Source organism: Micromys minutus, assembly GCF_963924665.1.
Source record: "Micromys minutus genome assembly, chromosome: 23".
In the NCBI taxonomy this organism is placed as follows: Eukaryota; Metazoa; Chordata; class Mammalia; order Rodentia; family Muridae; genus Micromys; species Micromys minutus.
Genome location: NC_137958.1, coordinates 13,922,504 through 13,948,806, shown reverse-complemented (window position 1 = coordinate 13,948,806; position 26,303 = coordinate 13,922,504). Strand labels below are relative to the sequence as shown.

Here is a 26,303-nt window from a genome sequence, read left to right as displayed (position 1 = left end):
AGGGAGGAGGGGAGAAGGGGAGAAAAGCTAGGATGTTAGTGTGACTTTGAAATGCGTAGCAGGTACCTATGAAGCCTGAAGGCTATCGTGGGCTTTGATGTACTAACAGATACCACAGGAAGCTATGTGTCCCTTTTGCCAAAGTTAAGGGAACCTACTTAATAGACTGTTCTTGGCTCCAGTGTCCCACCTTTAACCCAGAGAAATGGATGTGCCTCAGAGCCTCACCAACACCGCAGGACTTCCTTCAAAACTGGGAAAAAGAAAGGGGACCAACGGGGACATCGTAGTTATGTATGTGCACAGCCCAGTTTATTTTGGGGACGGACTCCTTCCACTTTCTTCAGTTTGCTTTTAAGCTGCACTAACACTATTTCTCAAGGAAACAGAGGGCTGTATAGTCTCACAGCACACGTCTCTGACAGTTTTAAAACTCACAGGCCCTGCAATAACTCAGAACCCCAGGGCACCTATGTTTGTTTTGTTTCTGTTTTTAATTTGGAAGAAGCGCAGTCACAAGGAAACCCAAGCTACTTGTGACATCACCGGCTCCATAAGTGTGTTTCAGATACTTCTCTGAGAGTAGGGCCCGGGAGGTTTCATTTGCTGATGGCAAAATGGGCCTATATATAGCACAGTGACTAGAGACAGTGACTCATCCACAAAACCGAAGCAGGTTGACAATCAGGAGGGACTCCCTCATCACTCACGGGGAGCCTGCCTTCAGCAGCATCACAGGACAAAGCAAACTCCTGTGGCTCTGGCCACTTGAGGCGGGGGGGGGGGGGGGGTTGGTGACTTTAAAGGAAATCAGTGAAGCACACAGTCATCTCTTCTGTTACCAACCAGACCAGGCCGGCCCAGGAACTCTTAATCTGTGAGAGACCTCTCAAGCCAAGATTGCAGGTCTCTCCCCTGTCTAATAATGATATTACTGCTCACCCCCGCTGGCCAGGAAATCCTGCACTGTCTAGTTGAAGTTTGAAACAGACATGTTTAGAAAGTGCCATGCCTAGTCTTCAGGACCACCTTGGCCAAGCTGAGGGGGGACACATTTATATTCAACTTGTTTTTTTTGGGGGGGGTCTTTTCCTTTCTTCCTCCCTCCCTCCTCTTCTTCTTCCTTTAACATTGTCTTCATTTGAAGAAACTTTGGTGTGGAAAACAGACTACCTAAATGAACCAGAACACTAGTCTCCAACAAGGCAACTTGAATAGGACATCCTTAAGGCTCTGGTAGGTTTTTAGCTAAGGGTAAAAAACATTCAAGGGCAAAATCGAGTATGAAAATGAGTCGTGACATATAAGTAAGTAATCGATACAGGTACTGGTTGGGAAGGTGGCTTTTGATTGGAAAACGAGAAAATCTGAACATCTTTTACCTGGTGAATTTCTCTCTTGGGAAAGATGTATTGACTCTTTGGCATAAGTATCATACAGTTTTCATTATCAGCCCCAAAGTAGAAAACGGTATTTGGAAAGAGAAATAATGGCATATTTCATAGACCAAAAGGACCACCGGATCATAGTGTGAGCATCTCATTGCCAAAAGCACAAGCATGTGGAAAATTACAGATATAAATTCTGAAATGTGTCGGCGTTCAATGAGATCCTGAGTACTTAGCAGTCTCATTTTCCTCTTCCGAACCAAATAAGAAAACACTGAGGCACCCTTCTAATGCTCGAGAAGCAGCAGAACATTGATAGTTTTGCTCCTCCGGGTATATCCTTAGAGGGTGTCATTGGGCACCTGCACCCTTGGAATTGACTGGTTTCTTGATTAAGTTCTAATAGAAGCCCCGCCCCTGTGCCGCCCCCATTCACAACTAGGGATGGCCGCTGTCCCACAACCAGTGCAACAATATGTAGTTGCAATTCTCTCTGTAACTGTTAGACACAGGAAAGACCATGTTATGGGTGCAAGTACGAAGCCCTCAGCAGAGATTTGTGGTGGGCGAGCATTTCAGAGAGGGAGTCAGGAATCCCAGCAGAGTTAACCCAGGTAGGAGTGCTAAGTGAAAACCAGAAGCAGAGAACTTCAGCCACAAGGCCTCACTCAGCCCTTCCTGAGGTCTTTAAGCTATGTCACATTGCTCATTAATATATTTAATGTTATAAACCAATATGCAGTATGTGACTTTTAAATTAAGGATGAACATTTTAATATTAAATTTATGATAGCATCTAAGACCTAGTGTGGCTTAATTCTATTAATAAAAACTAATTTAGAAGTCATTATCCTTTTAATTACAGATTTTGATTTAGATCATTCCTGCTCTCCAAATCAGGAAATGGCTGCTACCATTATTCTGTTGGTCTAAAGCTAACATTGCTCTTTCTTATTAGCACTTTCATAAATTACCTGGTGAGGAAGGTTGATTAAAAATAACCTTCACGGAGCTTCCAGAGTGGTCCCATGATTTGGCCATAGTTAATCCTGTCAAAAATCAATCAGCGCCGATATTTAGCTTCAGGTAGAGCTGTTGGCTAATTCCGTTCTTCTGATGACAATGCTTAACCTGGAGTCGTACATATGGAAGACACCTTAAACTGAGCAACCTCCCCTATAATATCCCAGGAGATCTCTGCGGGCCCGACACTCACTGGGCACATAATCATCTCTGGTTCTCTCTGGACCTGCCCTGCTTTGGCATTACATTCCTACTGTTCCATTGCTCAACTGTGTGTTCACTTTTCAGTTTCTATAGCTTCCAGGTCTGGGGCGCCAGACACCATCTGGTTCTTGACCTTGGCTTGGAAGGATGCAACAGTCTGGGTATCATGATGCATGTGCATTAGAGCTCAGTATAGAACAAGACAGAAGTGGGGTGTCACATCTCTCCACCCAGCTCGTTGGTCACATGGAATAAAGCTTCAGAGTCCCCTAAATATCCTCCATGGAAGTCCGCTGCAGTTCCCCAACAAACGTGCAGAGAATTCTCTGACCTTGGTCGCTAATAAGCATGTTGCCATAGTCACTAAAGACCTTCAATTACAGGAAAAGCCAGTGTGTTTCACAGTGGAGCCGAGGTATGTCCGTTATAACCAAACTGAATCCATCTAGCTCTGGTTCCAGTTACAAAAGCTGCCGAGCCCAATGGAAACGAACAAACAGAGAAACAAATAAGGTCGCTGGAAACAAACGGGCTGCCGCTGCCCAGAGAGACAGGGAGGGGCTTCAGTCACACTGTTTGAGATGTAAAACGAGAGCAGGAACCAAGTTTCAGACCAGCACTGAGGTCACTATCACAGGCTGTCTTCTTTACAAGAGACCTCAGTGTAGTCTGTGCCTCAAGGGTCAAGGAAATGATAAAGTACAAAGGTCAGGATCCCAAGGAGTTAACTCATCCTCGCTCTTTGGTAAGAGAACTGCACTGTTGTAAATGAAGCTCGAGTTCAGCTCTGATTAGTTGCATCTTCAGATCTCAGATGGAGGCAAAGAGGGCCATCCCACACATGCGCATAGCCATGAAATTGTTGAGTGGATCGCAAAAGGCTCGGGAGAACACCATCATTATTCAGATACATTAACACAGAAATGTATGTCTAAGCAGCATTTTACATCTTTACACCGCCGTGTGCATGTCTATTAAGGCGCCCGGTAGTCGTTTCTTTAGGCGTCCTCTGTCCCTACAGCGTGAGCTCTACAAGGTCAGAAGAGGGAAGGCTCTGAGCGCATGTGCCGCTCCCAGGGGCCAGGCTGTTGCTCTGCCCCGAGCGTGAGAACAATTTTCTGTTTGAATAGAGGGTGAAGCGGAAACGGAGGGGGGGGGGGAGTTGGGGGGGGACGACAGTCATTATGCGGCTGTGGCTCTCTCATATACCTCTGACTCTTCAGTTTAGTGTCATCTGTCCCAAACGAAATGCCTGACTCTCTTCTAATCACGTTTGGCCTTAATTCCCACTTGTATCGAAACATGGCACTAAGTCCTTCTATGGTCACCTTGGCATTGCCATTGGTTCAATCATTATTTCAGTGGGAGTCCTGTTTGTCACCTGCTGCACACACACACACACACACACACACACACACACGCATACCCTTACATACAACACGCACAACAGTGGCAGGCTACCTTATCTAGTTCATTGACACTGGCATTCTAATAGAGAAATAATTATCTCTCTCGTTCTATCTCCACACCAACCAGTCTTCTACAGTGCTATAATAAAAAAACAAGATAAAAATTAAAACTATATTAAAATTCTACATTAAGATTAAACATGACGGGACCAGAGAAATGGCTCAGCTCTTAGGAAGCATGTGCTGCCCTTGTCAAGCAGTTACAACTACCTGTAACTCTCAGGTCCCCACCGGTACTGACACTCATGTGTATGAGTGTACGTACTCACAAACACACATAATTTAAGGATAATACATCTTTAATTTACAAAAGAAAAAAGAAAAAAAAAAGAACTGTGGCTCTTGGCCAAGAGCTGGCTCATGGGCAAAGGCACTTGCTGCTAAGTCTGACAGCCTGGGCTGGGAGCCCAGGACAACATGGTGGAAAGGGAGAACTGTCTCCCACAGTTATCCTCTGACCTCTGCAGGCATTCCTCCGCAGAGCCGCATGCACAGGCACACACGAGCACAGGCTCGCATACTCCCCTGCACACACATTCTACTAAAATTAGCAATATTAAGGATACTCAGGAATAACAGGTAAGACACCTAGAGAGAGAGAGAGAGAGACGGCCTTGGGCATTTGGGTCCTGAAAAGGAAATAGTAATAGAACTGTAAATCTGCAGGAGGAAAAAAAGAAACACATTTTTATGAAAGTTTCCCAACAAAATGATAGAGATGTCCTCATAATTTGAGGTGCATTAGAGCAAAAGCCATACCTTCTCCTATTTACCTTCAATCGAGCTGCCCTGGCAAGATGAAAGAATTTAAGGATAGAGTTTGAACTTGAAGGGATAAAGATCTCACAGAAATAACAGGCCTGGTGCAGTCGCAGTGCGCATGCTTCCTGAATTTACTTCCAGTTAAGAGTTTAAGGTGGGGGGGGGAGCTTAATAAAACTAATAATTATATCAACATACATTCTCTTAACTTTGGGGGGCTCAGACCTACCCCTGCTAATGTTTATAACTATTGCTTCTTGCCATATTGTGGACACATTTCATGTGTCCCAGCGAAAGATGCTGCCAAAAATAGAAAAACAAAATGGGTTCTTTGCTCATCCTGAGTGTAAGGAAAAGATGACGGGGCACCAATGAAAGGAAAAGTCGCTGAAAGGAAAAGTCACAGGGCACCAATGTTGTGAAAGGATGACGATCCGAGTCACGGCACCAATGTTAGGAGAACGATGAAGAGAGTGGGGGGCACATGGCCCATGGAGGTGCGGCGAGGCCTGGGGGCAAGGGAGATGCCTCTGGGGGTCCATGTTGGGAATCCCTTCCCTGAGGGACCAGCCACACAACAGTATAGTACGGAATGGAGTTTGTTCAGGTCATGGGAGAGTTAAGAGGGTGGTAGAGACAGAGAGAGAGAGAGAGAGAGAGAGAGAGAGAGAGAGAGAGAGAGAGAGAGAGAGAGAGAAAGAGAGAGGAGTAGAGGCCGGCCATGAGCACGTGGGAGAGAGGGGAAGGGAAAGGGAATTGGAGGGGTAGGAGTGGGAGAGCAAGGCTTGCAAGAGCAAGAGAGGTCAAGAGAGAGAGGAGGGGTCAAGCAGCTCCTTTTATAGTGTCAGGTCACTGGGGGGGAGCATACCTGGCCACTGCTGGGTAATTGAGGGGTGGGGTATACCTGGCTGTTGCTAGGTAACTGAGGGGTGGGGTTTACAGAATCCCAACACTGAGTGAATGACAGTGGGAAATGTTGACCATGAAGACATCGGCCACAAGGCCGTTACAAATCTCTTTGACTCGCTCGACTCATTCAAAGCTTAAAAAAAAAGAAAGAAAGGTAGCAACGGCCAGCCTCTGAGACACCCCGTATCCAGCTTTGTCATCCAGCTTTGTCGGTGATTTCTTGTGGATGTAAACAGAGATTGTGGTCAGGGGTCAGAAGGCCAGCTGTATTTCTAAAGCTTGCAACAGCTCTTACTGAAACTTTCTCTTGCCCAGTAACGCCAACACACAGTTCCAGAGAGCTCACCATGTTGTGCAGACGTCTCCCAGCCCAAATTTCACAGTGAACATCGGGGCCATAGAGCACACTGGGAGATAGTCCGTAGCCTTTTAGAGCAATTTCAGTTTCGAAAACGCACCCCCAAATAATAGACTTGAGCACTGAGCCTTTTCTCAGAAAGTGATAGAAACAAGGAAAAGCCCTTGTTCTGTAATGGGTGAAGCCTTTCTCTAAGTGTTTCCTACGAGGTAGTTTTATAAAGAAGGTACTGGAAGAGTACCTTTACATTTAACAGTTAAGAAACCATACCCTAAAGAGATGGGACAGTTCCCCCAAAGGTCTCACAGGTAGTAAACTATAGACAATGCACTTGAGCCCAGATTCCTCCTCAGGGGGTGCTGTCCTTCCCACCCCATTGTGCCCTGCTGGCCCGATTCAAAAGCTTCCCTCTGCTTGCTTAAGGGGATGTTGGTGTCCTAGCTTGGCGTCTGTGTTAAGGTATGGCTGATGCCCCAGGTCTTGGATTCTGGAAACCGTGTCAGACAGCTCCATTGTGTGTAAGCAGGCATTTTTAGTTTTTGTTAGGATTCTGTAAACCCCACCCCACAGTTACCTGGCACTATAAAGGAGTCTGTGTGCTCCCCCACCTCTTTTCCTCTTGCTCTCCCCTCCCCATGTTCCCCCCCTCTCTCAATGGCCAGTCTCTACTTCTCTCTGCCTCTACTACCCTCTTAACTCCCCTCCCCATGCCCTGAATAAACTATTCTGTACCATACTATCAATGTGGCTGGTCCCTCAGGGGGGATTCCCAACATGAGTCCCCCAGAGGCATCCTCCTTGCCCCCAGGCCTTGCCACACCTCCATGGAGCATCTCCCCCCCACACACTTTTTTTTTTCTAACATTGGTGCTGAAACCTGGGACATCATCTTTTTCCCTAACATTCTCTTTTCATTGGTGCCCCATGTGAAGAGATTAGATTTCCTTGTGACCGGATCTCTCTTTTCTTTCATACCTCTTTTCTGTTCTCATAGTTGGCATCTGCACCTAGCTGGTCGATGTGGAATACTTCTATGAGATTTAGTCCAGTCTGAGGCCTTTAGAGGGCCTCTAAGGAACTGGAGCTCTTTTGGACAACCACCAGTAACAACTGCTTTTACTTAATGGCGCACTGGCTCCGTGAGTGGGAGCCAGGCGCTCCATGGGATGCCTTACCTTCTTCAGCTCATTCAGATCTCACAGTGACTCAAGAGAGGCAGGAACTATCAAGCCTTTTTGTGTTTTTGGTGATCTGCCCAGTTGGGGAAAATGATCTGGGAGCAGAACCTGTGTCATTTGGATTCACAGTCCAGACACTTAAATGTTGTAGTACAACCACAGTAGGTCCCATGCCTTCCTAGGCAGCCTATGAGATATACAGAGCTCCAGCACACTATGGGCCTTTACAGAGAACAGTAGCCAGCTTGCCTTGGCCCTAAGGCCTCAAAGGTAAGACATATCTGAAGGACTGAAAAGAGATGTCTTCTTAGTTCCTTAAAGCTATCCCATGGTCTCTTCTTTGGATAATTCAAACTTGGGAGTAGAGCCAAAGAGCAGCCATGGGCAGCTGGAACAGAGTCCTTCTGAGCCTTACTCTTTAAGGGCAACCTCCTCCCATAGAGAAAGGAAGAAAGAAACAAACATACTAGTTGACATCACAGGCCTTGTCCCCAAGTTGAATCATCTTTTGGCCTTTGAAAACGGGCCTTGATCTGGGGATGCTGACGCAACAGCCCTTTAGAAGCAGAGACAGGAGGATCAGGAGTTCAGGATCACCTTTGGCCACATAGCAAGTCCAAGGCCAGCCTGGGCTACACGGGGCCATGTTTTAGAAAGGGAAGGAAGAAAATGCCCCTAGTAAAGAGACCCACTGTACCTTTCTTTTTTACTGGCTCCCATAGCACTATAGTCCCTGGTCTGTGGGAGTCTTGTAGCTATGGTTTTCTCTGTGCCTGACCTTTGTCCCAGATAGCTCTCTAAGTAGATGTGGGAGGTACTGGGATTTGACAAGAAAAGTTACTTTAAAGTGATGTATTAAAGAAGTCACCCCAAGGAAGGACCAGCAGGTTGTGGGGTCTATAGGCTCTGATCTCAGCCCACGCGCTGCCTCTTAAAGTGCTGGCGAGAACCAGGCTGAGCAAACTGACCGCAGGCCCCTGGAAGAACCTGTGGCTTTTGCTGTGCTGCTATAGCCGCTGAGTCCCGGAGTCAGTGATCTTGAGTTTGTCCTTCCATCAGAACTCCTTCTGAGGAGTGCATGGTCACTGGGACTGAGATACCCTTTTCATTTCCCCTTCCCACACACCTCAAGCAGGCCTCCAAGCAGCCAGCAAACCCATCTGGGGCACAGTGGGGAACAATGAGCCTTCTACATACAAGCTAGTGATCAACAGGGCATTTAGAGGCTCATTCCAAAGACTTAGAAAGCAAGTCTGAGGCTGGCATGGGGGGGGGGGAGCGGAAGGATTAGCGGGGGGGGGGGGGGGGGGGGAGGGCCGGAGGGGGGGGGCGGAAGGATTAGCAGATGAGCAGAGGCCATTGCCCTTGGAAGCTGTTCTCCTTTGTCAAGCAATCTCTCTAGTTCATTTGTTTCTAACACCTTCCAATTCTTCCAGCATAATCACCATCCCTTTTGTCAACACAAAGTGACTGTCTAAACGACTCAATCAGATCATGCCATGGGCGACCATTTCCATTTATTATGATTTATTGCCCGTTTAGCACCAAAGTGCCAGGTACATTCAACAGAAGACACACACAGCACTGAAAGAAAAAAAAATGTTTTCCCTTCCTGCTCTGAAGGCCCACAAAATAACAGCAGCCCTCTTAGGGGAAAGGAAAGATTATCCACACTGCCGAGGGTCAGTGGTTAAGGACAGCCAGAGAAGGAACTTTAATTTTCCAGTTGACAAAGAACAGGATTCTTGTATTGCAATTGGTCCTTCCGCTGACCTAGAACACAGAGCGGCGTGATTAAGGAGAGGGGACTCCTGGCTGTCACGAGTCAGAAAGGTGTTTGTCACTGCTGCATGAAAGCATAGGAGGGAGGCAGGAATCAAATGTTAACATCCTTTGTCTCCTGCACAGACCCCTCCACGCTGGCATTTTAGGGTCTGAATAAATGGTTATTAAGTGAATCATGTTTGAATAACTCGGCTACTTAATGTTTCCCACTAATAATGAAATCTATGATTTAGGATCTGAGGTTGGGGGCTGGGGTTTAGGATGAGGATGGCTGTTTTAAGTATTTGGGGAATAGGTGTGGAGTACTGTATGTGTAGTGGGAAGGAGAGAGAGAGGGTGTGCACACACGTGGCAGGCAGAGATTGGGTGTCTTATTTTGTAAGATTTATTGATGTGTTTGTGTTGGCTTATATATACCACATTCATGACAGATCCCATAGAGACCAGAAGAGGGCATCACATGCCCTGGGACTGGAGTTACAGGTGTGTGAGCCACCGAATATGGGTATAGGGAACCCATCCTGGTCCTCTTTAAGAACTGCAAGCATTCCCAACCTTTGGACCATTGTTCCTGTCCCCTTCACCTTTAACCTCTCAGTGAACCTGAGGCTCATGAGCTGAGCTTTAGGGACCTCCCTGCCTCCAGCCCAGAGTTCACATCACTCTCAAGTCTTGTGGTGTTGCCAGTGAAAGAAAGGAGAAACGAGGTACTAGCCACAGTGTCTGGCCCAGCTGGAAAAGCCTTGGGAATATATCTGCTGGATTAATTGACTCCAAGTTGCTTGTTATGACAATAGCTAATTGACTAATGTAAGTTTTTTTTTTAACCTCATGTGTGAAATTAGAATCATTTGTATAACAAATGCACATAGCTCGGGTGCCACTCTCCAGGGGTAGACTGGATATTGAAGGCATGGTTTCCACCATCCTGACTAATCTACACTCTGAATGTCTTCTTGGTGCTGCCAATTCCAATAGCACAGCAGGAGATATGTGGAGTTAAGAAACCCACTAAATAAAACATGCTCTCCTTGGGGTTTAGAAGCAGGAATTGGCCAGTGAAGCATAGACTCTCTCCTCCTCAGAGACTCGCTCCCAGCTGTCCTTCCCTTCCTCAGCTTTAGTTCAAGTGCCCCATGCTGTTCCTGGGATGATCTGACCACTACCGGGTCTTTCAGAACATAGCTCATGCCTTAAATTGTAGTGGCCTTGTGAACTGCTGGGGGTTGGGGGGGAGGAGTCGTCAAACACTATTCTCACTCAGGAAGCAAGTGGTGTGAAGGTAGGGGGAGGCTGGAGACCCTACTTCCTGCAATGCCCAAGGGATACTACCCAAGAGGTAATACTTGGAGAACCAAGAGTTCAGAAATTCACATAAAAAATTCTTCGCAAATCTTATACAGTTTGATATCTTCGGATTTTTAAATTTAATAACATTGTACCATAATAAACTTTGGCTAAACCCGAGATTTCTTACAACAAATGATATCTTGTAGCTGTGGATACATATACCATCCAGGACTACATGCATCCATGAAATATACACATGAACTTCAAACATGCAGGTTCTTCTTTCAGTTCCTAAGGTTGGCTATGGCCCCACTTTCAGGAAAGATGAGTAACCGAGCTCTGGCTGATTTATTTGTTTTGGGGTTTTGTGGTACAGATTAGACCTAGAGCTTTGTGCATGCTGTGTAAGTTCTCTACCCCAGAAGTACAGCCAGGCACCCTTTGCGCACTGTGTTTTGGAGCAGTCTCCCGAGTCACCCAGGCTGGCCTTTCACATGTGAAGCTCCGCCCTCCACTCCTCATTCAGTTAACTCTCTGTGGTAAGATGTGTCTTTCTCATAGAATCTGTATTCTAGGGAAGGGACACATGTTCACTGAAGAGCCCATCAGTAAATTACAGCAAGTGTGACAGAAACGAAGGAAAAGAAAATGGGAATAGCTATGCATAAAAGGTAGAGAAGAGATGCTTCTGTGTCTGAAGAGGTGACTGCCCAAAATGCACTATTCTATATTTGCATATACTTTAATGAACACACAAATGTGCGCTAATACAAAACCAGTGTTAGGCTGTATCAGAAGATAGAGTGAAACCCTTCTTTCTAAAGACAACCAAACTCACTGCCTTCACCACCCACGCTGCCCTCTGCCCACCAGGCATAATGAAGGGATAGAGAAGAGACATCCTGAAATGGTCTCACCAGACAGATGTGAATCTGTTTGTTCTCTGATTACAGTTACGGTATTTCTGCCCACTGAAGAGCTGAAATCCGGGGAGCCCCATAGGACCCCCGACCTACTCCCCATTATACCTATGGATTTCCAGTGCTTCCTGCCCTGTGACATACATTTCTCAACTGGACAGCCCACCAGCATGTGGCCATGACTACTGCCTGTATCACCTTCTCATCAATAGTACTAGTTGGCCTCCCTGCCAAATAGTATTTGGTCTTTGATGACCAAGACTTTAGTCTTCAGTGATGCCCTAACACCTGCATGGTGGACCTTTCGGGCCTACAAATGAGGGAGCCCTATCTTAGCTGTTTCTCCGTCATCTCACACCTCACCCTGCAGTGTTAATGAAAAGCTGTATCTCACTGTTAAGGGGGGAGGGGTATCTTGTTGCATGCTGTTTGCAAAGAACTACTTAAAAGAGAAGTTAATTAAGACGAGGGAGATGATTTTTTTTTTCCTGCCAGATAAAATTGTAACCAACCTAGTCTTCACTTAAGACATTCTCCTAGGGAAGGCCTCCTGGAGCCCCTAAATGAAGTTAGCACTGCATGAGATGCTTCTGTAGCGTTTTCTCTTTGAACGTCCCTCTTGTGACACACTACAGTTGGTAGCACTTGCATCCATCTGCCTCTTACTATAAGCCCCCCAAATGCCAAAGACATCACTGTCCCCATGCCCAGCTCTTGAGTTCACACACTGCCTGCAACAGATAGATGCTCAATTCTAATTAACTTCAAGATTAATCATATTTCTCCACCTGAAGAGGAATCGGACTTCTGCTTGCTGGTACCAATAAAACAGAAAGAAACTCATCTGTTGACCAAAAAGCATCTAAAATGACTCCAACAGAAACACACATTTAATAAGTTCTAATCCAAGTGTAATTCATTTGTCAATACCAGTGGATTGACTCACTTGTTTAGATGAGGAGGAGAAACGTGCCGGTCTTATTCTCCTGTTCAACAGCATTCTGGCTTTCCGCGTGCCTTCCAAGCCCCTGGTGTTTACCGCCTTGAGTGCATCCTCAGCACACTGCTTCTGAAATGCTCTCCCTACTCCATGTCTAGCGCGTCATTATTGTTCCTTCAAACACAAGCTCAAGCTTCCCTCCGATCCCGTGTACATTCTCTCTCCCTACATTGCGCATTCACTGCCACTAGGAGCCCCAGACCCTAGGACACTGAGTCCTTGAGGGTCCTGACTGCCTCATACCTCTCAGGGGCCTCGTGCAAGTCTTCATGGTTTCACAGAAACACCCAGAGCCTGGTCTCTCTTCACCAACCAGGTCTAAGCACCGCATTATCTGGCTGAGCTACCGCAGCTGCTTCCTGCTCAGAGTCCGTTCCACCTGGAACCTGTTCTGCAAACACACTAAACTTCTCTTCAGTTTTCAGTCACTGTGCAACGCGGTGCCTTTTATCACGACATTATGTAATGCTTGGGTAGCATTGTATTTTGATCATATTTGATGGGGGGAGCAGGCAGACAGATAGCAATGCTGATTCTGTATTGAGAAAACATGCAAAATCCCCTCCCAATTATTCAATCTGTCTCCTACTCTTCTTTAGACTACTTCATCTCTGATGGTCACTTTCTACTTTCATGTCATTTTTTTAATCTAGACTTTTGCATATGAGAGAAAACATGCAATATTCATTTTTTCTAAGTCTACTTTATTGTGCCTAGCATGATGACTTCCAGTTCCATCCTTGACTTCACAAATGACATAATTTTGTCCTACTTTTTGGCTAAATAAAATATTCCTTATCTCTCTGTCCCTCACCTCCCAACACACACAAATAATTTTCTCTAACCATTCGTTCATTATTTCATTCTAGAGTGACCCTATATCTTGGCTATTCTGAGTACAGTAAGAAACAAGGATGTGCCAGTATCTCTGTGGTTCACTCACTTAGATATGTCTCAGTCACTGGGGCTGGCTTATAGGCTCAGAGGTTCAGTTTCTTATCAGTAAGGTGGGAACATGGCAGCATCCAGGCAGGCATGGTACAGGAAGAGCTGAGAGTTCTACATCTTCATTTGAAGACAACCAGGAGGAGACTGGCTTCTGCAGGCAGCCAGGATGAGGGTCTCTTCCACACTGCGTGGAGATTGTGTGTAAGACATCAAAGCTCACCCCCACAGTGACCCACTTCCTCCTACAAGGCCACACCTCCTGAGAGAGAGAGAGAGAGAGAGAGAGAGAGAGAGAGAGAGAGAGAGAGAGAATGTGTATACACATCCTTGCCAGCATTTGCCCATTGCTGACCTTTCTTTAGCTCCTCTTTACAACGTCCTTCCTGTGTCTGAGTCTTCAGGTACTTTCCCCTCTTAGTCCTCTAACAGTTGTAGGGGCTCAGGTCTTAGTCTGCAATCATTTAGAGTTAGACATGGATCTGGAAGGAAGGACAGCAAAGGGCAAATGGGACCTTGTGAGATTAAAACACTGCACAGCAGAAAAGGCGTCAGCCGAGGTAAGAGCTTGAGACCTGGTTCCATTTCTGAGCATAGCCATCTGCTGTTGAAGATGTTCTCTTGTCATCTTTGTTAAAAAACCAAGTAGCTGTAGCTCTGTGGCTCATTTCTGGGTCCTCTATTCTATTCCATTCATCTATATGTCCACTTCTGTGCCAAAACCATGGCTTGGTCATAGAATTTGAAATCAAGCATCATACCTTCAGCATTGTTATTTTTGCTCAGGGTCGCTTTGGTTATGGGGTACCTTTCATACTTCCCAGAGAATTTTAGAAATATTAGGAACTTCGGGTATATGATGATAATCCTCAAGAGGCTGAGGAAAGGGGATGTGTCGGCGTTTTGGTCTAGCCTGGCAAATATAGTGAGTTTCAGTTCAGTCTGGACTATGCTGTGAGGCTCTGTCTCAAAAACTAAGAAAGAAACTTTATAACAAACAAGTCCTATTTATAAGAGTTTTAAACGTGTGGGAACTGGGCAGTGGTAAAGCTCAGCTTTAAGCCCAGCTCTCTGGAGGCAGAAGCAGTCACATCTCTGTGAGTTCAAGGCCAGCCTGGTCTACAGAGCAAGTTCCAGGATTATTATCGAAAATCAAAGTCCCAGCTATGGAATGACGTTTTCCCATTGTTTTCTTTCCCAAAAAGTTAACACTTTTTTTTTTTTTTTTTTTTTTTTTTTTTTTTTTTTTTTGGTCTGTTGATTTTAAAACCTGTTGCTTCTTTCTTCCTCCAGTTTTGGAAGTTTTGGTGGAGTCTTTGGGGGTGTTTTTAGTACAGGATCCTGTGGTCTGAAAACAGATAATCTGACACCCTTCCCCATTTATACCCCCCTCCTTCCTCTTGCTTTGCTGTGCTACCTAAAATTTTGAGCTCTACACTGGATAAAGGTGTAAAGAAGAGGCACCGAGGTCACCTTACAGATTTTAGAGGAAATGTTCTCACTTTTGTCCTCTCCAGTGTAATGTTAGCTGAAAGCTTGTTGCATACAGCCTAAGTTACACTTTCATTATGAAAGGACATTCTAAAATCCACATTAGCCTTTTTAAATGCCATCTCTCCACTTGAAAACTATTCAGTGGTTTCCACTGCCTTTGGAATGTAACCCACTCCTGTGTAACCCACTGCTCCTAGGTGATGTGATGTGTCCTTCCCTTTGACTTCATCTGTGTTGTTCTCTGTGCACATACCAAACCCTGTCTCCTCAGCATCCTTGGGAATGTCTGTGGCTAGGATAACCACACATCTGCTTCTCCTCATTATCCAATTGCCTGCCGCCTTCCCACCCCACGCCCTTATACATCAGCACCCACACTCCATTGCCTAAATTTCACTTTTCTCCCTTGCACCGATTCATATGAGACTTTCTATCAGTACCTATTTGCAAGTTAATTTTCTGTCTCTTGCACTATGGTGGGAAGGCCCATGAAGATAGAAGTGTTACCCTTTTCCCAGGTCTATTTTCAGGGCACAGAGCTGAGTAACATAGAAAGTAGGGGCTGACTTCGTTTACTTTGAAAAGCAAGACAGACAAAGAAGCTGGGAACTGGGAGAAGGGGTAGGGAGGAAAAGCAACTAAAAACTAAGACTGGTGGGGCTGAAAAAAATGTTCTGCAACAATGACCCCAGCTGCTCTTCCAGAAGACCCAGCTTCCGTTCCTAACATTTTCCAGAGATGCACAACTGCCTATAAATGCAGTTCTAGGGTACAAGCTGCCCTCTTCTGGCTTCCCTGGGTATGACATGCACACATTGCACACAGTCAGGTAAAACATGCATACAACATGAAGAAGAAAAGGGAAAGGGAAAGAAAATAAATCAGAAAGTTGGCTATGGATTAAGTTGTCTTATGACAACCTTGCTAAGATCTGGCACCAAGACTGCATAGCCTGACTCTAGACCTAAGGCTTGGCTTCCACAACCCTTTTAACTTTTCAAATGGGCCAAAATATTAAAAGAGGAGCATGTGCTTTGTCCTCTGTGGCCATATTGACAGAGTCACCTGCTGCATACATGATGTAGACTTTACCTTAGTTTTGGTCCTGAACTCTGTCCATGAACCATTCATTCCCAGAGGAGCCAAAAGCCTCTGATTACTACAAGTGGGTATAAATTTAGTTAGAGATGGGAAAGATCTTTGGCAGGATGAAGCAATGATAGGTTACCGTCAGTTCTCCTGCCAGAGGAAGGTAGCTGGCACTGAAAACGTTCAGCTCTCCGCTGCTTCTGACAGGGCTGTATCTCTGTGGTAAAGACCACGATGCCTGAAAGGCTTTGAGATTAAACATGCCTTCTAAAGATTGACATCAAACCCCTTTGATCCAGATTCTTCGAACTCTGTAAACTCCCAATTGATCGCCAGTTTCACTGGGCTGAAGCTTCTCAGTGCAAACCATGGAAGGAAGTTACTGAGCCAAATCCATGGAGGAAACATGGGCAGAGAGTGTGACCCGGATGGACTGTTAACCATTATCCACCTGGCTTTATACACATCCTCAGCAATACTATTTCTTCCCATTTTCTAAAAATTGAGATGTAATTCGCACACAGTAAGATGGGCCCTTGTGTGTATATCCGTGATGTATTAAAAAAAAAAAAAAAAACACATAAAATTACATTATCATGACCAGACTTGATAATATACAACTCTAATTCCAGCACTTGGGAGGCAGGGGCAGAAGGATCAGAATTCAAGGTCATCCTCAGTTATAAGGCAAGTCGAAGGCCAGATGGTATCACCTGAGACTTGCCTCAAAGCCATCAGCAAGTGGTAGCCATTGTAATGAGCTCTCAGCAACCACGGAGGGTTGTACTGGATGAACACAAGGGTCCCCATCAGTAGTTGGTCAGGCTGGATAGGGACAGGGGTCCCCACCACTGAGGTATGTCCTACTGGTGTAGTTGGAGAAGGGGGAGTCGCTGACTCCACACAGTGGTCCCACTGGGCTCTACTGGCTAGTCCCAAACCAGTGCTCACACAGATTCTTCCTGTCTAAATTAGATAGGTCACTAAACAAAGAGAAAAATCTGAAATGAGGATAGGAAGGGATGAGAGGAATGGCAGAGAGGAAATGGTAACCATTATGCTTTACAGACACGTATGAAATAGTCAAAGGCGCAAGTGATACTAATGATTTTAGGACAGCAATGACGCAGACACAGAGGAGTTCCACAACCGTTAACAGCATCTTAGTCCCATCTCCAGAGTCAAGCTGTTCCCGCACCCATTGTCTATTTGAGAACCGCGGATAAATAGGGTCAGTTGCATACTTGATCGCCTTCTGACGCTGACACTGGTCTTTGCATTTACCATAATACATCGGAGATCCACTTGTGCCTATGGGTCTGTGACTCACTTGCTTCATTTCAATGGCTGAGTAAGATCTCACTGCGTTTATCTCTTTGCCAGTCGGGCATCTGCGCTGTTCCATTGATGGTAAAATTCACCATAAAAAAATATACACAAAAAAAATCGTAATAAAATTCCACAGAAAGGTCTTTATGTGGATATACATCTTTATCATACAGGTCAGTTGGATGATAAATGTGTAACTTTTTAGGAAACTGCCAAACTACCTTTGCAACAATTCGTTTCCATGTACAGTGGGAGGAAAGGGTCCCAGGCTACATTTTCAGTTGCTCGGTTACTGCTCCTTAGCTCTCGCCAGGAGCAAAAAGAGTGGCTTCCCTTAAACTCCTGTCATTTCCCCCACTAGTGACTGCCCATCTTTGTCATGTACTTATTTGCCACCCCTATACTGTCTTGGTAAAGTGTCAATTCCTGCCTTTTCCTCCATTTATAAAACTAGGTCCAAACTATGAGTTTGCGAGCTAGTGTCTGTACGTGTGAATGTCACGGACCATGTACCTCATGTCACTGGCTCTCTACTATCTGGGAGGGAAGGAAAACAGGCTTTATTCAGGGAGAAATGGAGGCCGAGAAAACTTCTGTGGCTTGCCAACTTCACACGTGAGACAGATCTAGAGCCAGAGCAAGACTTCCCAATTCACACTTCCCACCATTTGCTGACCTAACTCCTCCAGAAAACAGGCAGGGCAGAACTCTGCTCCCTGCTATGACATCACTCTTCCAACTGACTCCCACCTCCTGAGAAACTGCCCAGGGCTTCACCTTCCTTCCTGGAGCCTGACCTCAGCGGATGCTTACAGGACACTCTATTATCAAACTGTTTATCCCCTGACTTTTCTACTACCTCAGGGATTATTTTAAGTCAGAAGCTAGGTTTGCAAGTTTTAGGCTTCAAGCTTGTTGCAATCCTTCTGCTCCGCCCTCCAAGTGCTGTAATTCCAGGCATCCGCTACTTCAAGTGATCAGGGTGTTGTTAGGAGGTTGTGTGGTTTTGCATTTTAAGTATCGTGAAGGACATCATTTCTTCTTGCACTGCTTTTGCTGTTTAAAAAAGATTCAAATCCTGCTCTGGCCTTGGGCTCTGCACTTATGGTCTCGTTTGCCTGGATTCTTGCTCACTAGCTGAGTGGTCCTGGCAAATTTCTTCATTGATTTAAGCTCTCATTCTCTGACAAGTGGGATAGGAGTAACAGAAATGCCGTGAAGATGACAAGGTAAATGTACAGGATATGCACAGTAAAGTCCTAGCTCCTACAGTGTCCACTGGTCCCAGGTCCCATCACTGGGTGTCCTGGCCCACCCTGAAGATTGCCTTTCTACCTGGGGGGAGCTGAGGTGGTGCCTGGATTCATACTTTCAAAATGCGCCTGGACATGAAGCTTCAATAGGCAAGTACAGCCTTTAAAAGTTACGATGTTACAACATCTAGTTTACACCTTCTGACAGTGAAACTTACAGGTGTGAAGGCCAGTAACAGCAGCGCCAGACTGGAAATGATGCTTTAGAAAGGGCAGAAATACCTTAGGTTAGTTAATCTGTTCAGAAATTACTAACATACATATTTCCTATTTAGGTTTTGTTACAAATGAGCCTATGTGGTTTGAACAGGATCCTTGCAAAGCTTTTCTTAACCAAATGACTGAACCGATGACCTTTGACCTTAATTATATTTGTTTTCTCTAATATTCCAAGTTGGAAGCAAATGGGTTCCAGTAGAGCCGCACCACTATTCTAACCCCAGCCACTTGGAGCATTCAGCAGGAAACGTAGGCAGCAAGAAATAGCTCCAGTTCCACACATCACTTCACAGGACAGTTTCATTTTAGAAGTAAAAGAATGTGTGTGTCAAACACAGTGTTTCCAATATCTAATGTGAGTATTTTCAACTCAATCCTGGCCCAAGGAGCCGCAGTAAGAACAGTTTCAAATAGATAGCATTATCCCTGCCTCCAAAAGATCTAAGTTTATTGTCTGTTGAATCCTGCCCATTTTTCCAGCATTTTCACAGCTCGGCGCTATAACCGTAATGACTGTCTGTCTAAGTCCAATGTTCAGATAAATGATATTTCAGAGTCCCCATTAGGAAAGCCAATAGATCTGCTTCTGATGGCCACTTCAGATACAAGTCTCTGTTCATCGCTCCAGAAGAGCAATCGAGTCCCCACTCTCAATAAGAACTATACACAAAGGCACTGAGCAGGAATGTGGTCAGGAAAACCAGCTTGGGACCATTCTCCGTTACCTACTAACTTGGATGTGCAGCCCTTAACAAGTCACCTAACTTTGTTCCTTAGTGTCATCCTCTGTAAAATGTGTCAGCCTGGATATGAGATGCGAGTTCAGTTCAGTGTCTGGTACCTCGCTCAGTCTCCCACAGTTCCTGTGTGTCCCCCTTCTGAGAGTCTGTCTTATCACCTTAGTCCTCGTCAAAGGTTAATATCAGCTCTCCTTGACTTGTAGTCAAATGCTGCGCCACTGAGATATACCTCCAGCATCCTTCCCTTGTTTGAATTATGTGTTCCTCCACTGTACAGATGTCTTTAAACTGAAGATAAGGGCCATCTGAAAAGAGATTTACTGTAACAAGCACTGTGTTCCTCCAAGGGCAGATCCTTGATTGCAATCATTTGGGTGATATTTCATAAAATAAGATGTTGAGATACAATCCCTGCATAAGACGCTTACAAAGAGGCTTTAGCGTGTGCATGTGTAGATGCACGTGAGCGTGCATGTGTGTGTGATGGTACATGAACGTGTGTGTGTGTGTGTGTGTGTGTGTGTGTGTGTGTGTGTTAATGTGAAGCACTGTCCTGGTTTTTAAGTCCACTATGATAAACAAGACCAGTATTGGTCATTGTCTTTTTGAAACTTACAACTAGTATTTTAGACTCATGTCAATCAAGTAAATAGCAAAAATAAAAAAGAAAAGAAGAAGGCAAAAGTACTAGGGGGATATAAAGCTGGATACCACTGAAGAGTCCTGCTTACTATATATTGGAGTTCTCTGAAATACTCAAGAGCCAAGAAGGATGGAGAACCCCCCATCCCCCACCCCTTATGTGAGCAGCTAGGATACCTTAGCTTTTGACAGCAAGCACAGCAGTTGACAGTAGCATCCCAGAGTGAGCTTCCGGCATTTGAAGAACTAAGCAGAGAGCAATTGGGGTGAATGGAGTCGAAGCTGGTGAGAATGTCAGGACCCAGATCCTGCAGGCTCTTGTAGACCAGCTAATCGTTTTGAGTTTTAATCTAAAAGCAGTGAAAATCCACTGAAGGTTTAGACGGGATCCTGTCACAGACGTTATGTGGAGGCTCGCTGGAGGGACTCAGGCAAGGAAGCAAAGAGTAGCTTTTGGCAGCAGCTCAGGTGACCAAGATCTCAGCAGCTCCTCCGTGTAAAACAATGTCCCTCTGTCCAGGGCTTCCTCGTGCCAAGCCAATCCCTTGTACCGACAGACAGGTAGTAGATCACCATTACTACATTTCTCTGAACAGTGCTTAAACTGGTTTTTAGAATTTAGAACTTTCATAGTCTTCCCAAGGGAAGATGTTCACATGGGTCTCCTTTTAAACATGGCGGACTTGCTCATCCTACATTAGCTGTGTTCTTCCAGGGACTGCCCTGCATCTAAAGATGAAGGTGGAATGAGTGGATAGGGCCTGTCGTATCTGAAGACAGGACTAAACAGATGCTTTGTGTTTTGTGAAATTTGAGAACTTTGGGGACCTAGGGTGACACCACATGATGACAATGCCACCCACCAAGGAGAGACAAGGAGGAGGCACAGAGGGGAAGTTCCTGGTTTTTAGTGACATCGGAAGGTGCCAGTGCATATTTCAAGGAGAGATATCAAGAAGGCAGATGGATGAACTGAGGTAGAGCCATTGGGAAGGACAGAACTCAACAGGAACACTTTTGTTCCAGCTTTACAAGTAAGAGAACGCCCAGGAGATACTATGGTAAGAAAAACTGCCTAAGACTAAACCCCTGATGAGGTCAGAGGGAAAGACCAGGAGGGTAGATAGTGGGAGACTAGGTGCCCTGACGCTCCAAGTCCAGCCTGTGTAATGGGAATATTTGGCAGTGGTATGTGAAGGTAAATACAGAAGTATCCTTTGGAGCTGACACTAAAGTCTCACTGGGTTCTGTGACATAGGAGAGGGACATTAATGAGGCCCGTCCAGTTTTAGCCACTGTGCCTGGGACATTGTTTGCACAGAGGGGCTGTAGAAATCCCAGCAGACCACCTGTGGTTCATTTCAATGTCATAGGATGCATCTGTTATAGTTCCTGTTAGAACATCACAGAGAAGATGTAGGGCAATCTTTCTCAACCACTTCATAATGTTTATGATCACACACCTCGGCCCATGCTGTGCCCATGATCACACACCTCGGCCCGTGCTGTGCCCATGACCACACACCTCGGCCCGTGCTGTGCCCATGACCACACATCTCGGCCTGTGCAGGGCCCGTGATCACACACGCTTTAGCCTGTGCCCAGGGGCAAGAAAAAAAAATAATGAAGGGAAAACAGAAAACATAGCCTAAGGAATCAGAACTAAGTCTGAGTAATTCACTACAAATCATGGCAGTGTGAATATTAGCATTTGAAAGATTGGAGAAGGTTCTTCCTGTTCCTGGTTCAGGTCACCTGACTCGGTGGCGACTGGATAAGGTGTATAGCGAAGGAGCTGCTCGCTGAGGTTCCTTGTGGAGGTCCGCAAGCTCACGCCTGCATGGGCACTGCACGTTCAACATGAAGCCACAGAGTGTCTTTACTTAGAAATAAATATACACGTATAATCGATTTCTACAAAGTCAATTTTAATTTCTGGTTGATTTTTTTAATAGGTGGTAGCTTAAAACACAAAAACTTTCCATTTCTCCTTTATTTAAGTATTTAATTGCCTATTAACATCTCTTGAAAATAATCTTTTCATAGGAAGATTTGTATTTGTAGATAGGCCCTTCTTCTAGCTTATCACAGAGCGTGACAGGAGACAGGAAAGAGAAGGACAAAGAATACGGCTTCAGAGATGATTCCAAACCAATGGCAGCGACTTCCATGTGTGACTTACTCTTTTCCATGGTCTGACCAAAACTCTCCTGTTCCACACCACACATGTGGTTGACAGGATTCCGAGGAGCAAATGCCAAGTCCTCTGTTGGCAGATGGAGCCAGTCCCTCTTAGACAGGATGGTCCCTAAGGTCGGCCTCACTTGTTTTAACCTCATTTGCATGTCGACAGGCTGGGACAATCTTTCCCACTCAGTAGAGAAGGTAAAGAAGCCCTAAAGGGTACTCTCGGGTGCCCGTTCTATAATGTTGGTCAAGCTACTTACCCCTCTCTCCCCCTGCCTCCTTCAGGAAGTGGTGTAAGTAATGTCAGCCTTCTCCCTGTGTGATTTTAGGCTAATTGAACCATTTGTGATGTGATGGTAGAGGAAAGAGCTATTAACACATAAACCGCCATGGTCACCGGCCTGGGCAGAAATTACTACTGCAAACTCCTCTAGGTCTTTTGAATGTGCATTTAATATTTAAGGCAATGTTTTCCTATATTGGCAAGTTGCTACTTTCTATCAAATGCTAGTTTGGTTTTTAACTGTAGCCCACAGTAGGGGTTTTCAGTGAACACACCCACTAAGGATACGTGGTTTCCAATGTAAAAAGATGTGTGGCCATCGGTTTATGGAGAGAAGGAAGATGCCACTGTTCCCAGAGTAACCTGTTGAGATCTCCCAGCAAAGGAGAAAGTTTGTACGAATAATTTGATATTTTAAAGGTGGCCAGAATTGTTGGGGGAAAACAGCAACTCCATTGTCTTCTTTCTCCTCGTCTAAGTCACCATCTTCATCAGAAGTACTCTATAAAAATTCTCAACTTTAAAACAAAGCAGACTCCTCATATTCATGGACTAGATACAATCTCCATCACTGGCCCCTGCTACAGAGGCCAGAAATGCAATTACAGTCTTAAGCCCGGTGGGGGGTGGGGGGAGGGGCTCTTAGCTACTAGTGGAGAAGAATCAACAGCCACCCAGAATTCAATATAAATGTGGCTTGTGTCCCACTCACACACCAATGCCTTAGAGAAAATAACATTCTGAAATACTATCAAACTTGAGAGTTTCAAAGGTCGTGAGACATATTCCTCACAAATATCAAGGGTTGCTGTATTGGATTTGCCTGCTTTATTTTTGCCTTGGGGTAAGGGTAATATTATTCGTGCTCATAACTAACTCATTGAATCCTAACACATCTGTCCCTTACTTGGTTTCTGGCCAGTGGTTTGTTTTATGCCATATTATTGCATAAAGTGTTTCAATACCTTTTGGCAGTAAACATAGTAACTTGGAAGTAAACATCCTCAATAGACGTGACGCTAGACTTTCTAGAAACAGTTCCGTTTATCTTAGTCTAGGAGCCATCCTAGTTAACACCACACACTCACATCAAAAACAATCATTTTCTTTTTAGAGCAAGAGAGCAAGGATAGTTTTCAGATGAATCAATCCAAACCCCAAGATTATTGAGCAATTGCTGAGAATTATGCTTTGAGCGACACCTAACGGTTGAGAAAAGTCACTGTCCCAACTCCTTTGGGGAGGGCTCGGATCCAGACTGCTAACCACCTCCCTAGAATAGCCTAGAGCCAGCTAAGATCAGAGATAAGCACCTAGTCCCTTTCCGGGGACCTGCTGGCTGGGTGGCTGGGCAGCTTCTATCTTCATAACCACCGTGCTAGGCGTGACCCCAGAAGTTAGAGCAGACCGCGGCAAAGGGATTAGACGGGAGCTGTGCCTTGAACTCTTATGCAATGGAGGTCGGGAGGGGGACCGGAGCCCTGGGCGAGGCTGGCTGCCCTCTGCGCAGTGGGGGGTGTGGCAGGGCCCTTGAGAGCAGCCACTCGGCTGCCAGCCCGGGTCCCCAGCGAGGGAGGGGAATTGGAGTTCGGGGACGTGGCGCGCCCTAACGCCTGTGCTTCCTGTCCGCAGACGAACCCCACGCCTGGAGTGCTGCCGCTGCCGCCGCCCCAGGCCTGCCGGAAGTAGGCGTCTCCCTCGAAGACATCCTCTCTCCATTCTCTCCATCACATCCAGCCCCACCCTCCGACCCTTCCCACCAGATAGGCCCAGACCCAACTTGGGATATCCAAAGGGAACACGACGTTAGGAAACCAAAGGAGCTTTCGGCCGGCGGCCAGAAGAAGCAGCGCCTGGGGGAGCAGAGGGAGCGCTCGGCGAGCCCGCAGCGCAGCGCAAGGCCCAGGCTGGAGGAGGTGCCCGGCGGCCAGGGGCGGCCCGAGGCCGGCAGGCCCGCCTCGGAGGCGGCCGAGGGAAAGGAGGCGCTGCGCGGCCGGCGCGAGGGCCCCGGGGCCGCGGGCGCGCGGGAGGCCGAGGCCAAGGTGGCCGTGCGCTCGGGGACCCGACCCGCCGTGCGGCCCACGGGGGCTGGCCCGGCGCGCAGGGCGGCGGTGGCCCCGGGGCCCTGGAAGGTGCCGGGCTCTGACAAGCTGCCGGGTGCCCTGCAGCCTGGCGCCTCGGCCGCGGGCCGGTGAGCCCCAAGGCCGGGGGGCCCCCCGCCTGCCTCCGCGCAGGCCGATCTTCCTGGGTTCCGTCTCACGGCGTTTTAATTTATTTCCACTGTCACACGCGTAGATCTACACGAGGCCCGGGAGCACCGGCGTGCGACGCGCGAGGGCGGCACGGCACGGTGTGCGCGCAGGCAGACCTGAACTGATCCTAAAGCCCCCGGTTTCATGGTGGGAGCTTTGGCAGCTATGGAAGAACCAAAATCACGCAAACATCACAAGAGAGACGGTGCAGTGTAGCTTTAGTTTAAAAAGAAAGAAAAGAGTTTCCCCCCACTGCATGAAGGATTTGGATGCCATCCAAACTTTATATCAAGAAACTGGACAAGTTCAGAGCAATCACAAACTGGAATATCGCCTTAAATAAAAACTGCACGGAGCAAGCGGAAACTGAGACAAGATTATATCTTTTAATTGATCTAAAGTGTTGTAAATAAATCGTTCTTGACATATCTAGACAGGGGTTAAAAGGTTTCTTTGAGACATCCAGAACTGTTCGCCCATGATACGTTTCCATGGCTCCCCTTTCGGCATCCACCGACGGTATTAGCAGCATCGTTCCCCTGCCTACTGCAGGATGACTTAGAAACCTAGTGAATTCATTGGTGTGATGCCATTTTTACTGCCATTTCCGTGGTCAAGTCACATTTCTGTACATTTTCAGTAGTAGGGAAAAAAAGGTTTTAAAAAATGTATCCTAGGGAACAGTATGCGTAAGTCAGAATTTTGCAGGTTAGCTCGTAGATCTTAATTGGTTTTCCTCTAAAATAATGAGTTTGATCATCAAAAGACCATAAATCTGTTTAATCGAGATTGACAACATTGCAGTTTCTTCCTGAAAAGGGTTTCCTGTCATCCCAGGCACTCGGAGATACGTAGCTGCTGTTAGCAATCTTCTGTTTTACCTATTTTATTGTCTTATTTTAAAAGATCCTCATTTGCACTTTGACAAAGTATTTGTCCTATATTTCTCAAATTAGAATCTCTAATCTTGAAAGCATTATGATAACTAATTTATTTTCATTAAAGAACATGAGTCCTTTGGCATTCCTTTCTGCTTTCCTTATTTGATCTCCCCTTTGTTTCCATCTGGTTAGCTTTCGCCTCGTATTTGCTAATTTTTTTTTTTTTTTTGATACACTAACAATCTATAGATGCGCCTTTATGTTCCTGAGTTACCACTGTAGGTCAGTGATCGTCCCTGTAGTAAAAACTGTCAAACATTAGCTTCAGTCAGCTATCCATTGGTATTTATTGTAGCTGCACATATTAAAAGACGAAATGTCTTTGCCATGAATATGTTTTGTATACGTGAGGCTTCACCCATTAGATATTCTGCCCTAGTTCCAAAGCCAAGTAAGACTCGTCCCTTTGCACCTCCGTCATCAAGCTGGGTCACACATGACCGCTGTCTCAAATGAGTCTCCCCACTCTGGGCACCACCTAGTTTAATTTCCATCAGACCTTAAGATAGTAGTTCCACAAGTCAATATGGTCAAAAGCCTCGTGTGAAGGGTATTGCAGCCTGCAAAAGTAATTTCCAAAATG

General features: G+C 45.9%; 1 protein-coding gene across 3 annotated transcripts in view; it reads left to right on the top strand.

Moving 5' to 3' along the window:
• The window catches only part of MAGI2 (membrane associated guanylate kinase, WW and PDZ domain containing 2), a gene marked incomplete at both ends in the record, with an annotated part of 1,373,853 nt that extends 1,348,821 nt beyond the window's left edge, over positions 1-25,032 (top strand). For 2 of the 3 annotated variants that reach the window (XM_080936244.1, XM_080936243.1), the window contains one exon: positions 24,160-25,032. In XM_080936244.1, coding sequence (XP_080792370.1) covers positions 24,160-24,722 — 563 coding nt within the window. The remainder of the gene's footprint in view (positions 1-24,159) is intronic. The other variant, XM_080936245.1, reaches the window with a different exon arrangement.
• Between the last annotated feature and the right edge of the window lie 1,271 nt (positions 25,033-26,303).